The 14,212-nt window shown below is 43.1% G+C and overlaps 1 protein-coding gene across 4 annotated transcripts in view; it reads right to left on the minus strand.

Annotated features, from left to right (window-relative positions):
- Positions 1-14,212, minus strand: part of BCOR (BCL6 corepressor) — a 69,314-nt gene that overhangs the window by 13,675 nt on the left and 41,427 nt on the right. For all 4 annotated transcript variants that reach the window (XM_082244840.1, XM_082244842.1, XM_082244839.1 and 1 more), the window contains 4 exons: positions 10,228-10,497; positions 8,319-8,612; positions 7,756-8,078; positions 5,001-5,231 (listed from right to left, as the gene is read on the minus strand). In XM_082244840.1, coding sequence (XP_082100966.1) covers positions 5,001-5,231; positions 7,756-8,078; positions 8,319-8,612; positions 10,228-10,497 — 1,118 coding nt within the window. The remainder of the gene's footprint in view (positions 1-5,000; positions 5,232-7,755; positions 8,079-8,318; positions 8,613-10,227; positions 10,498-14,212) is intronic.

The raw sequence follows: 14,212 nt of genomic DNA on the forward strand, positions 1-14,212 counted from the left end.
TTTCCAACACACTTTAGATATGGCCAATGATCAACAACTAAAATAAGCATCAGAGACCAGTACTTTTATTTTATGAGCTGTCAGTTAGAGCACGCAGCTTACTGCTATACACACACCTAAATTACTTAACTCTGCTGCTGCATATGTAGGGGATTTCCCTTTTAAAGGCAGACTCCAGCCAAGATTAAAAATGTAGCCTTGAAATTAACACAGCGTATGTCAGCTTTTGATCTAGGAATGATTAGACCACACTAACCCACCCCACACCTTTTAATCAACATCTTGTAATCTTACAGCCAAAAAAATTCCAGTACTAAAGCCGGCAATAGAAGGTTCAGCCGGGACTGTCCGAGATTCGATCCATGCATGAGCAGGCTGATTGGATCCATCAATCAACTTGGGTACAACCAAAATTTTGTATTTATAGCATGCGATCATTGCCAGCGGCTATAGCTGCTAACAATAATCACTGCTTTCCCGGCAGGAACAGCCAGCTCAACCCAACCCCAAGCCTGTCATCAGATTTTTAACCAGCCTGTGAAGTTTGAATGGGACAAGTAATACAGGAAGCAGAGAAAAGTGAAGGGATGCTACACAAGAATTAGAATATAAATCCTTTGAGCCTGTTAAGGTGGTCTGTGAAATCTTACATAGAATAGCTGGTATCTTGGTACAATCCGCAAGCAAGTATCCTTTATTAATGGGGAACAGTACACTTAGGGTTAACAGTATAAAAGGCCTTTTTGTGGATTTTATGTACTGTTCCCAGTTAATAAAGGATACTTGCTTGTGAATTGTACTGAGATGCTGCCTTTATGAGCGTCTGTGTTAGGCTTACAGCGGCTGTCAGCCTGAGCACCAGTGTATATTATCAAGCAGATTCTAAAGTTGGGGGTAAAAGTGCTGTTGGTTTGCATCGGCCAGTGAAATCTGGCAGCAAAGGGATTACAGGGATTAAGAGATTGTGAGTGAGCTTTCCAAAGCCCCGTACACACGGGCCGAATGTTGGTAGACATCGGCCGGTTCAATAAAAACTGGCCAACATTTGGCCCCAGTGTATGTCGGTCCGTCCAACAGAAGCCAATGTCTGTTGGACAAGCATGCTGGAAAACCAGCAGCTGACCGACTCCCGATCAGTGCTCTCAGCCAATGGCAGAGAGTGCTGATCGGAGTGTTCTGGTGGGGGGGGGGGGGGAGGTAAGAACACAACAGCTCAGCAGGGGAGATCGCTGTACTAACTTCAGATGGTTGGTACAGCGGCTCCAACCAGAGCTGTCAGTTTTTTTTCGGAAGTGTGTACCAAGCTTAATTTTTTCACAGTCCATTTTTTACCCAATAGCATCCGTGGCTCACTCACTGCTTTTACCCATTGCCTGGAATTGCTCTTTTACCATGAAATAAAAAACTTTTGCAAATGTAATCCTTCATACTGTGAAACAAAATAAAATGATATAAAAGAGATGACCTTTTTATGGCTTCATGCTTATGAAAGCTACAGAGCACAGCAGGTGTACAGACAGACAGGTAATTCAAAGTTTAGCATCTGCAGAGATACTGCCATGAGCAACATCAAAGCACTCGTGAACCATCGCTTGGAGGTGGGGTGTATATATAGAACGTTCCAAACAGCCGACACACGCCTTTTTTGCAGGCGTAACAATATTTATGGGTTAAAGAGCAAGGAGTGAAAATCAAGCCACGCTCTGGCTGAACTATATTTTATCTAAGCTGCTCTCACTAGCCCGTCAATCTTCTCACGAAATGTCCAACCGCCACCGTTGGTTTTCTAAATACACGTAGCAACTGACATCACAGCGGGCATTCTTTGCTTCACACGACTTTTATACACAGCTGTCCCACCAAGAGATGTTCCATTAGCCCGACTCTCTTGAGAAACGCCAACTACAGTAACAGATGTAAATTGCTTTGACTCAGAGGAAAAAAACAGGAGGATTTACAGCAGCCTATTTTCAGAGGCGCAGACGACAGCGAGGGCTTCCACATGTGTTTGGAGCTAGACGGCAATTGCTTTCAGCAAGTTTTCAAAAGTGTCTCACAGCAACCGAGCAGAAAAAAAAAAAAGAAAAGTCCCCATAGCAGCAGCTGCATGCGAGCTGGATGATTTGCATGCAAGGCAAAGCGGTATCCAGGCGGCACATAAAGCGTATTGCCATTTCTCAGAAGCTGTAAGATCCAGGAAACCTGCTCTGCCGATCTATAAAGGTTAAGGAGACTGCTCAGAGATGCTGCGCATGTTGATTCACTGCCTGGCGTTCAAGCTTGTTATTAGTCAGCAGGCGGAGGGAAGGGGGGAGGGGAGGGGGGGCGAGGAATAGCTCGAGAGCATTTTATTCATTCTGATTCAAACCAAGCAGGGAGAGAGCACGCTAATCTGTGCTCTGGGCGCGCCTGACCTAAGGAGACGGTCGCTAGGATACAGCATGAAGCCTTTTCGTTTAGTCGGGGCTGCACATATTAGACCAAAGCAAGAGGCTGAAAGCTAATGAGATGCTAGTACAAGTAAGGGAACGATACCCTTGTGTCACGTGGCTGGATCAGATGTAGGCAACTGCATGGTACCAGCTTAGAGATCAGCTTTCTGACACGCAGGAGGCCAAGCAAGCATGCTCCAGTAACTCTACAATCTATTCTAAATGGCACAAGCTACCATATAACGTTACAGGTCTAAAAGGAAAGCCTGAGATGAACCAGAGAAGTGAACTCCAGGGACATGCAAATAACTCTCATGCCTTATTAGCCCACTATAAATACAAAAGTATACTTTGTTATTCATTTTATTATTTATAATATTTATTTTTTATTTATAGCGAGAGAGAGATTTAGATTGTAAGCGCTGATGAGTGGAGTTCTCATAACCCTTCTATATTGTAACTGTACTGTCTCCCCAATATTTTAAGGCACTGTACGCTGTTAAAGTGGAAGTAAACCCTCAAAAAAAATGAGAAAAAAAAAAAACCTGTAAAGACAAAGGCATAATGAGCTAGTATGCATCGCATACTAGCTCATTATGAAATACTTACCTTAAAACGAAGCCCCCGCAGTGCCGCCCGCTCAGCGACAGGGAGGCCGACATGTCTGGCCGTCCTGCTTCCTCGTTCGCATCCTCCGGCCATCTGATTGGCCGGGGGCGCGATTACATCACACCAGCGGATGAGCGCGGGAGCTGCCCGTTCACGGCATAGGGCTCTGAAGGAATGGCACGGGTGGCCGTTCCTTCACAGCGCATGCGCCGATGACGTCATCGGCTGCATGCAATGTAAATATCTCCTAAACGGTGCAAGTTTAAGAGATATTTATAGCAGCTATAGGTAAGCCTTACCTATAGGTTAAAGACTTTAAGGTGAGTTTACAACCTCTTTAAGTCCTGTATAATAATAATAATAAAACAATACTAGAATGCTAACACAAGAAGAACTCTAACAAAAACACAAGTTAATGCCAAGCTGAAGGAACCTGTCTATAAACAATCATAGTTTGTTCAACTATAGAAAAACTGTTAAATCACAACTTAAATCGGTTATGTATAATCTCAAAATCAGGCAGGACATTTTAGGCAATCGCTTTTTTGGCTGCTTAAAGCTGACTTTGAATGATCATCACGTCACATACATATCTGTAACCTTAAAGTGGTTGTAAACCCTCACATATACCCAGTGAAGTGACTGGCCTCAGGTAATACACAGAGATTAAACAAATCCTCCTACATAAGTTGTACCTGTTTATCTATATCTGTCTTTCCCTTACATCCATTCAAATTGCAGAATTTACACAGGATCTCTCAGCTTTTAGATAAGCAGGGGGCGAGAGCTGAAGTTACATCAGCGAGGAAAGCTCTGAGAGCTCATTGGAGGGAAGGGACACACCCCTTCACACAGCACACAGAACAGACCCGAAGCTGTCAATCAGCTAGAGATCCCTCCCCTGTCCCCATTTTTTTCTCTGAGTCAGGAAAGCTTGTCAGAAATTATTCATACTGATAGCAGAGGAACAAAGCAGCGGACAGAAATGACACTTAGTGCTCTGGATTGAGACAAGCACACACTATAGAGGGATATGCTTTGTTCAGATTTCATGTCTGAGGTTTACAACCACTTTAGGATTGTAAGATCTCATGGGCAGGGCCCTCCTGTATTGAATTATATTGTAACAGTACAGTTTCTCTTTACTTTGGAAAGCACTGCACAAACTTTTGGTGCTATATGTATTCTGTATAATAATAATAAAAATAAATGTGAAAATAACTTGTTTGTAAAAGGAAGATAATGACACATCAAGTGGATACAGTACTAAGATGAGTAACATAGGAGCCCTGGGACACACCAGAATGGGAACATGGAAATAAACTAACTTGCCCTGGTGTATGAATATGTCTCTGCTACCATAGTGGTTCTTACAGTGGGAACATGGAAACAAACTAACTTGCCCTGGTGTATGAATATGTCTCTGCTACCATAGTGGTTCTTACAATGTACTCTGTGCTGTACAATGATGTGCTAAATAAGACCAGAAAAGGTCCAAAAAAGCGAAGCCAACCAATGAACCGCTCATGCATATTGTCTATGAATGATAGTGTTATTGCTGGCAAACTAAATACAGATATGTACATTACTGCCCTATAGAAAACTATCTGTTAGCAGTGGCAAAGTGAGATTACGTCAGCCGGTAACGTCCAGTAGGATTTGAAAACTAATGGAAATGTATCTGGAAACCACCTCTCTGTGTATTCTGGGTAATGAAGAAAGCATCTACATAGTACGCATTTCTCTGAAAATGAAAGCCACCAGAAGGTTTCACAATGAGGTTTCAGGATGAGAAAGTACAATTTTTCAGAACTGACATTAGCAAGGTTAGAAAAAAAAAAAACAGTTTCAGGCCACCAAATTTCCGCAGCACAAACCCAGGAGCCCTAAATGATAGATATCGCACAAGTAGTTAGTACAAAGGGTATGGATACAGAAAAAACAATACAAAGCTCATACCTCATAGCCTAGTCGTGCTGCCCTCTGTAACAATGTCTCTCCTGCATTCTTGTTAACAATGAGGCGGCGTGCTTCTGGAGGCATGGGGCGGCAAGGTGTGGAATCGTGAAGGTGGTTGTGGAGTGGAGACAGCTGTGATGAAGTCTGTAGAAAACTTATCTGCTCTGCAATTCTTAATGGGGAGTTCTCTGGTGAGAGTTCAATCTGTTTCCTGAAGCCCTTTAAGATGACCTGTAAAATTAAATAATTTGGGTTAAAGAGGACCTATCATTAGAAGGCAGATCTCACATCAATCTGTAGGGCATCTGTCGGCATTAACAAGTCATTTTATTTTGAGTGAGAAAAGTACCTCTTTTGTCATGTATTCAAAAACAGTCATTCCCCCAAGCTATCTTGCGCAACCTAGATGACATGATCCCCAATTACTGTAGACCTTATTGATTTACACCTAGCAGTGAGAAGATCAAGACAACGGCCCACATGTATAAACTATACTGTATACTGAAACTAGACTCATAACACATGGGTACAGATATTTACGCTACGTTGAACTGAAAACATTAAATTAGACATTAGAATAGACCTATTGAGCATTTAACCCTTGCAACGCAGGGGCTATTCACTGCAAGGGTAGACTCTGGCAAATACCCAGAGTTGGGCTTTAAAGCAAACCTGCTGTTTTGCATTAAAAAAGAACATTACATACAAAAGAAACATTTGTGGACAGGAAGGGTTTTTAAAGCAAAAGAGACATACTTTACTAAAACTGGAGTGCAAAATCTGGTGAAGCCGAGCATAGAAACTAATCAGATGCCAGGTTATTTTGTCAAAGCTTAATTTAATTAAGTGAAGTTAGAAGCGGATTGGCTACCATGCAGAGATGCACGAAATTTTGCACGCTCTGGTTTTAATAAATCAACCCCTTTATCTCTTCTGCAATAAAAGATTCTTCATGTACAGCTGTACCCCCACATCTGCTAGGTTGAATGAACTCTTGTGTGCATGCGCAGAAGGTTATATCATCTGGGCGCGTCTGATCAAGATGGGCAAAAATCCCACAGGCTGAATCAGCACTGGCAAGGGAGCTTGCTGATGTCACATCACAGAGGGAAGGCAAATACATGCTTTAAAGCATTTAAGGTCAGCAATGTGTCACTGTCACCTGCATTCACCCTAGACATCGACTCTGTTTCTGAGAAATAAAGGCCCACTTGTGCCCCACAGAGGCTGTATATGTAGGTAAACTTAAGAAAGAGGCAGGCAAATGAAGTGAGCTTAAGAGCTCTTCATCTAAGTGTTGGCTAGAAGACAGGAATTATATGACTTGGTAGAGGTTTGATATCAGAGGCCATAGTGGGAAGAAATTGGATTAGTTGCCATGGACAACAGTAAAATTAAGGTTTAATTGCAATAATCATTAACCCTAGAGTTATAAATAAGACATTCAAGTACCACCTATATTTTTTATAACAAACTTCATATAATTTGCTAACGCATTCATGTAGGCACAAGCAATCAATACAGTACAGGGGCTATATATAAAGAAAAAAAGGGACAGAGCCTGAATGTAAAGCCAGCAGACTTAGCACAATGCCACTGAATGAATGACTTCAAGATGTCTACACAGAAGCAGGAAATATTAGAAATCTATAAGCTGGTGACCTCTTTGTTGCACCGCAATGTAGTTAGCACAGAACCAGCTATTAATCCTTTCAGTTGTGAAATGATGCCTGTCGCACAGAATAAAATGTTTCGGACCTCTCTGGCGTAATTCTTCAGGCGCTGCATTTCAGGCAATTAAAGATAAGAGAAAATAAACATATAAAGCAAATGACTCAACATGCAGACAACCTCTTTCTGAATTTGCAGAACAATGCGCGTTCAGAGAGCCCAACAAAGCAGAAGGCAGCCTTGGTTTATGAGGAGCATGCCGAGGCACATGACACTCTGTGGCAAACCGTACGACCCTGCCAAATAGTTCTAGCCTGAGAACTGAAATACGTAAACATTACCTCTATCTTCAGGTTTCAATTTCAAAGGGCTGCATTGAGAGCTTCAGTTTCTACCGCGTGATCAGCTTGACTGGAGTATCCAAGATACCCAGCTGTGATAAATAAGGAATCCATCTGACATTCCTTCTTCCCTAAAGACAGACACTACTGGTGGCAGGCAGCACAGGGGTTTTACCTATTCCTTTTCCTCCAAAATGCTGAAGGGAACCTCTGCTTGAAAACAAATCTGTAAGCAGCTTAGAAGCTCTGACCTCATTCGCTGAATTGCTCACATTTCACTGACCTGTTCACCGCGTAAACACAGAACGAACAAGAAGCATGTTGCCTTGCACCGAATGTAACACAGGCCCCCAAATGACTTTCCTGTAGGCTGCAATGCATTCTGCAGCCTTCCTCTTCTATACCATGAATCTGATACTGTGGCGTTTATTTACTAAAACTGGAGAGTGTAACATCTGGTGCAGCTCAGCAAAGTTAGAAGCGGATTGGCTACAGCCGCACCAGATGTTGCACTCTCCAGTTTTAGTAAATCTACCCCATTGTATGTTGGCCAACAGGGTGTGAACCTGGCAGAATACAATGGGGAGTTTAAAGTAAACAATATATGAATGGCTTTTAAAAGCAATAAAATGCATATTTTGCTTACACTTTCCCTTTAAACGATAATGCTTGAAAACCTGAAATAAGCGTTGCCAGAATACATGACTGCAGCAACATTAAATAACACAATCCAAAAACAATACCTTCTCGTCTGTGCTTCCTATATCCATGCTGTCATCAACAGCCAGCAGCAATCTTTTCCTCTTCCTTTCCTGTGGAGTCATGTGCTTTGTCTTGCACTGCCGTTTTCCAGAGGGCTTCTCACACTCTGTGTAATCCTCAGGCAATGACGTGACTTGGAGACCCCCCTCTTCATCTGTGCTCGGCACGTACGCCTTGCGGCCCTCTCTAATCTTCTGCTGCTTGGCTGCTAACCTGGGGGCTGGGGCGGGGTTTGGCTGACTCTGCCGTTTGCTGCTTGGGCAGCCAGGTGGAAAGCCTTTCACATGCGGAGATGTTGGAACGTCTGAAGACAGGGAATGAGGAAATAAAGGGAAGGAAATGAGGAGGGAGAAAAAAAAAAAAATGTCGAGAAGTTAAATTCTGCACAGCTGGAAAACAGAAATGATTATGGATTCTTACAGAAAAATCCTTTCCAACCCATCTAGTCCCATCCTATTAAAAATTAAACAGCAATTATCTCCCTTCAAAAGCATAAATAAATATATATTAGATCAGTCTGAGATCCCGAAAGGCAGTGCAGTACCTTGTGCAGAATTGCAGTTTTTAACATGGTCAGAGCTTCCTTTGCTTTCACATTTAGCCTTGAGTAGCTCCTCTCGCAAACTTCTCTGCTTGTCCTCAGTGTCTGTAATGTCGCGGCTATCGCACAGCTCCTTCCGATTCAGCTGCCCTAGCTCTCGGAGGTGCTGCAAGTGGCGTTGCTTTTTGGGGTGCAGCCCTGTTAATTCAATGCACACTTTCAGGTTTGTGACTTCACTACAGTGGGACTCTTCAATAGACTTTGAAACATCTTTAAGATCCCTCTCTGGCCAGTCATCTAAAAAAGAAAATATTACAAATTAAGCTTCTTCCACTCATTCATTCAATTGGGCTGCACAGCAGACATGGGCTTTATTTAAGAACACCGACAAAAACACTGAAGAATTGCAGGCCATGGCAGCCAATTAAAAATTGCATTTCTGAACTTAAAGAGGAGCATAAGTCTGTTCACAAAAAAAAGAAAAATCAGCAGCTACAAATACTGTAGCTTCTGATTTTTAATAGAAGGACACTTACCTGTCCTGGGGTCCAACGCTATCCTCACCCAAGTGGATACTTTAATGGGCTTTGGGTCCAGGTGCCGGCATCTTAACTAAGGAAAACGGGCAGTGAAGCCGCACTGCACATGTGTAAGCCGCGCTGAGCTTTATGAATGATCCCGTAGATATCTAGGACCTGTGATGTGTCCCAGAAGGCTGTGGGGTTAAGAGAGGGGGTAAACTTCCACTTGAATCGTCGCAGCAATCCGAGTGGAAGTGGATACCTGTCAAAACGAGGTACCCCCCCCCCCCAAAAAATAAAGAGGTGGGGGGAGGAGGCAAACTAGCAGAATGTCCCCTTTTGGGCGAGATTCTGCTTTAAAGACAGGCCAATGAGAATAGTTTGCTGATTTTTACAATAGTATGCCGCATAGGTTTGCACTTTGTATGATATCAAATAGGATAAGCCCTTGCTTTCACACCTGTCTGCTTCATTGATTATCTATAGCACTTACATCTTCTAAGATCTCTTACTTATACCATAAGTTAAATACGGTCTCTGAATTCTGGATTGCCGGAGTCTGTGGCCTCATGAGGCAGATTTCCCCTCACTTACTGTGTAGCTAGAACATTAAGAGAAGGAAATCCTTTCTTTGGGGACACAGATAGCATCAGAGGTTCTGACCTTCCAATTTAAAATGAAATTACTTTGGATAAAGAGATCACTTTGAAGTGAATGCACGGCCAAAAAAATGTTCTTTAGGTTTGGCTACACTTGGGAAGGATTAGAACCCCTGCAAGTTTTTATTGCTGTCAAATGCTCACTTCCTCTCTGTTGAAAAAAATTGTTCCCGGGACAGTAAGTGGAGGGGAACCCCCCTAACCACAACACAGTGACAAGTTACAATTTTTTTATTTATTAAGTAGGGGAATAAACCTCAACTTTTTATTGTTGTCTGTTTCCTGTTGGAAATCTTCTCTCACTTCCAGTCTGGTTAAATGTTGTTCCCAGAAAAGTAAGTAAGAGGAAATCTCTCTAGCGGAGCCCTGAATAGCAGTAAAACCTGACATGAGTTCTAAGCTTTTCCCAGTCTATCCCCAACTTGTGGAAAGACGCACTTTAAACTGTATGGAAGGAAGCATAACCAGTTCTGAATGGCAGAAAAAAGATGCTGCCACTTAAAATGGTGGCGAACGCTTGTTTCGGGATATAGAAAAATGCAGTTGGTGCAATGATCAGTTCTCCAAAAGGTCACGGAATTTCAAGAAATGAAATAATATAAAAAAAGGAAGTGGTATCTTCTGCCGGTTATCTCCTGGTTACAAAACCTCACCGACGTCTGCTTTGGTCTCCCTCAAAAGACATTACAGCTGCGATAATTTGCTGTTACTAGTCCCCGGAAGTTTACTCACCAGTCTTTTTCCTTTTAACTCTGGTGTCATCCTGCGTCTCGCTTCTGCAGTTAGACCGTTTGTCTAGATCTTCGGTCAAGGTCTCCCCGGGGTGTTTGCGCTTCAATCCCACGCTTTGCCCTTCGTTGACTGTGTCTGTGGTGTCTTCTGTTATCAGTTTCAAGGAATCGGACGAAATTAGTTTTTCTGAAGGACAGTCCTCTTTGGGGGCCTCTTTTTCTTGAAACAGTGAGGATTCAAACAAGCTGGCACTAGAAAGCACCAGATCACCTGGAAAATAAAGGTGCGGTGATTAAAATGAAACGTATTCATCAATTTTATTCAACAAGCGTTTAAGGCAAAGCTGATCAAATTGCAGAAGCCACATAACCGGCTTTCTCTGATAAAAGGCAGTCAGAAGTCACAGTCCAGGTGCCCCAGAGGCTTGGCTGTTTTATTTAGAATCTATGAGGTTTGATTGGGCAGAAATACACTTGACCAGCAAACATGAGATGGGCATAGGTGTGCACAGCCTATTGCATTAGGGTGTGCACCCCAAAGCTCAAACACGCATGCCTTTCTCTGCAGCCTCAGCTGCACTGGACAGGGAATGAATAAACCTAGTTGTGTTCACAATGTTCATTTGGAAAAGGAAGGCACCAGTAAATTACATATTACTAGACCCACTCTCCATCCCGCAGCGTAGTGATTAGGGTGTGCCCAGGCACACCCCCTGCGCACGCCTATAGAGATGGGGTTATACTTTGTAAAAGGGATGATCATAGCCAGAGATTACAAGCATTCTTTTCAAAGAGAACATAGAGTAGGCATCGCAACACACATTCCCTGACTCCTTTGCATTCTCCACTGGTTTCTACATTGAACTCGCTGGTTCCTATACATTATAAGTGTTCCTATGCACATCCTTTACATTAAACTGTCTACCACTGACTCAATGTGCTGACAATTTGTTATTTTTCCTGCATTGAAATTATGATTTTAGCTTTCATGGCAATATAACAAGTATATGCTGATAGATTTTTTGTAGCAAGAAAACTCTAAGGCCCCTATCACATGTGGCGCCTGCTAAGCGGGGAATCTGACTTGTCCATGTCTGCCCCGCTTATCCAGAGCAGACACAGACATAGCCAGTTGTCCTCTATGGACGGTCGGATGTAAACAGACAGACATTTACATCCGACTGTCATCCGATCCGCCAGATGGATGAGGAACGATCCGCCATTGGTCTGTTTTTAACGGATAGGATTAGATGTCCATTGACAACCCTGGCTCTATAGAGGGCAATGGATGGTCCAATCGGATCCACCTAAAAAACTGACAGAATGACTCGATCGGTCCACCCATGTGAAAGGGGCTTTAGTGATCATCACAGAAAATTACCCTAATAGGAAATCGTGTTCTAGATAAACACCATTGATCAAGCCTGTCGGAATTGGATCCTTCAATCATGCACATATGAGACAGTCAACAGATCACAATAGTTTTCCTGACTTGGATAGATTTAGATGGGAAGATAGCGCACAAGTTAATAAATATTTAAAAGCTATAACTGCAATATTAAAAGGCTGCTTCCATCACATTATTGTAATCAGACCGGTATGACTATCTAGACCAGTGATGGCGAACCTTGGCACCCCAGATATTTTGGAACTAAATTTCTCATGATGCTCTTGCACTCTGCAAAATAATTGAGCATCATGGGAAATGAAGTTCAAAACATCTGGGGTGCCAAGGTTCACCATCACCGATCTAGACTCTAGAAAAAGCAAGATTTTTTGTCCCAAAGTTCACACAAAAAAAAAACACACACACACACACACACACAAAGCAAGACTAATTGAGTGTAAATCAATTACTGGTAAATTTATTGATTGTATAGAAGCGATTCCTCTCCCTTGCAAAAAAAGAATCCATGTTGCCAGTACTAGGTCATATTCATTTATATTCACTCGAACGATATGTAAGAGCTTAGCCAAAAGGTGAGTTGTGGGACTAAGATGGACATCCATTTATGAACAATGTACATATACTAGGGATGCACCGATCCGATATTAGGATTGGATATCGGCACCGATACTGCCACAATAGCTGGATCGGGGGATCAGTAAAATTAACCGATCCATGGGCTGATCCGGTTTTGCTGAGTCCCGGCTCAGCCGTCCCTTACTTGCACGGAGCCGCCAATCCACAGGCCGATCCGATTTTGCTGAGTCCCGGTTCAGCCATCCCTTACTTGGTGTAGTAGTAGTATGGGATGGGAGCCGCTACTTCCTGTATAGGTCTGGCTCACAGGTGGAGTGATATCAGATGCACTCCGCCTGTGACTGGAGGAGCCATACACATGAAGCAGCGGCTTTGCTCTGTACTGCAGCCACATGCATATTGTGTATGTGTGTAGTTCCGGATCGGTTTCGGTATCGGCAGATACACAATGCCAGATATCGGTATCGGGACACCCCTAACATATACGTACTGTACTTGCAATAGCAGCAGCCTAAAAAAGCTTTACTACTGAATCATTTGTCAGCAGGCGCAGATGGCACTGATGATTATGGTATATTCTCTGCTTACCCTGTGATCTGCCTATCTTAAGACAGCAGAATTCCACTACTTCCTGCTTTAAAACCAACACACCAATAGCAACCAACACATATCATACTCCCTTTCTGTAGGCAGGGGTGGAAAGCATGTTTGTGGCTTTCTTGCTGAATACCGCACTAGACAAGTCCCGCTTCACAAAGCTCTTCTGCTATCTCAGCATTATCTTTTACTGGCAGGGGAGAAAAAAAAAAACCTAACAGACACTTTCCACTCACACACCACATCATATACCAGAAAAGCAGAAAGCACACCATCAGTTCCACTCTGACTACAAACCGTCAAATCCTCTGTGCCACTAAAAAATACGTGCGCATCACAATTTCTTTACAAGTCCCTTCGTTACTGAGTGACAAGCCAGGAAACTCCCGGCTGAAGCAACACGTACAAGCAATAATGCTATCAAATCTGTCTCCAGGAAAATAATGTGATACACAGAAGGCCTGTGCGTCTTTTTCTGACTACATTTCTGCGTCGCTGGAGAGAAAGCAGAAATGAGATCACACAAAACTCCTCTGCAACTCCAAGTCACTTGCTGGCGCCTCAGGATTTCAAATTTGCCTGTTGCTTCATTATCTCTCCGTGCCGAGGGCTCACGTGACTCGCACAGATGTGATGCTTGCACGCCAGTCGCTTAGATCATTCGATCATTTGATCTGAGAACAATCATATGACTCATGCGGCACATGCATCCCATAATCTCTCGTTCATACCGGGGAACGGCTCCGCACACTCACTGCCATAGCAACATTTCCAAGTCTCCTGGGCAACCAGAAAAGCCGTGCTGCCGCTCTAGCAGTGGCCCCTCGATCCACAAACTGCCTGGAATAATGTGGAAGCACTTAAGGAGGACGATCCGGTTACAACCCTTATTTGTTTGGGCAAGCTAGGGAACTGGTAGCAGATAGAACTATTTATTCACACACACAAATGCTAGTGAAAAATATATTAAAAATAAATTCTGCAGGAATAAGCTGAACTCTTCGCACTTGCAAAGGGAGGCTGCTCAGTGATTTACTGCTTGCGGCCTGCAGCTCATTACCTTCTGCCGGAGAGAAGAGGGCTGTGTGACGTCTGAGTCCAGCTCAAATTAGTCGTGTTGAGACCGTTGGGTAGGGGAGGTGCTGCCATGTTTGGAGGTCTATCCAGTTCCATGAATATTTATGGCCAGACTTCCCACACTGTTCGAGAAAAACAGCCATGCTACCTACGACTGCAATATCCAATGCAAGGATCTCAGCATTCCCTCAAATCAAAAGAATGCAGAGCATAACAGGACACGATTCAAACACTGCTATTTACACTACATGGTGGGTTTTTAATACACTGAAATATTTTGCTTTTATAAAGGTCCAGGTCTACAAAGAAATCCCCCTGTGCTGGTTAA

This window comes from Pelophylax lessonae (genome assembly GCF_965119305.1).
Source record: "Pelophylax lessonae genome assembly, chromosome: 2".
NCBI lineage: Eukaryota > Metazoa > Chordata > Amphibia > Anura > Ranidae > Pelophylax > Pelophylax lessonae.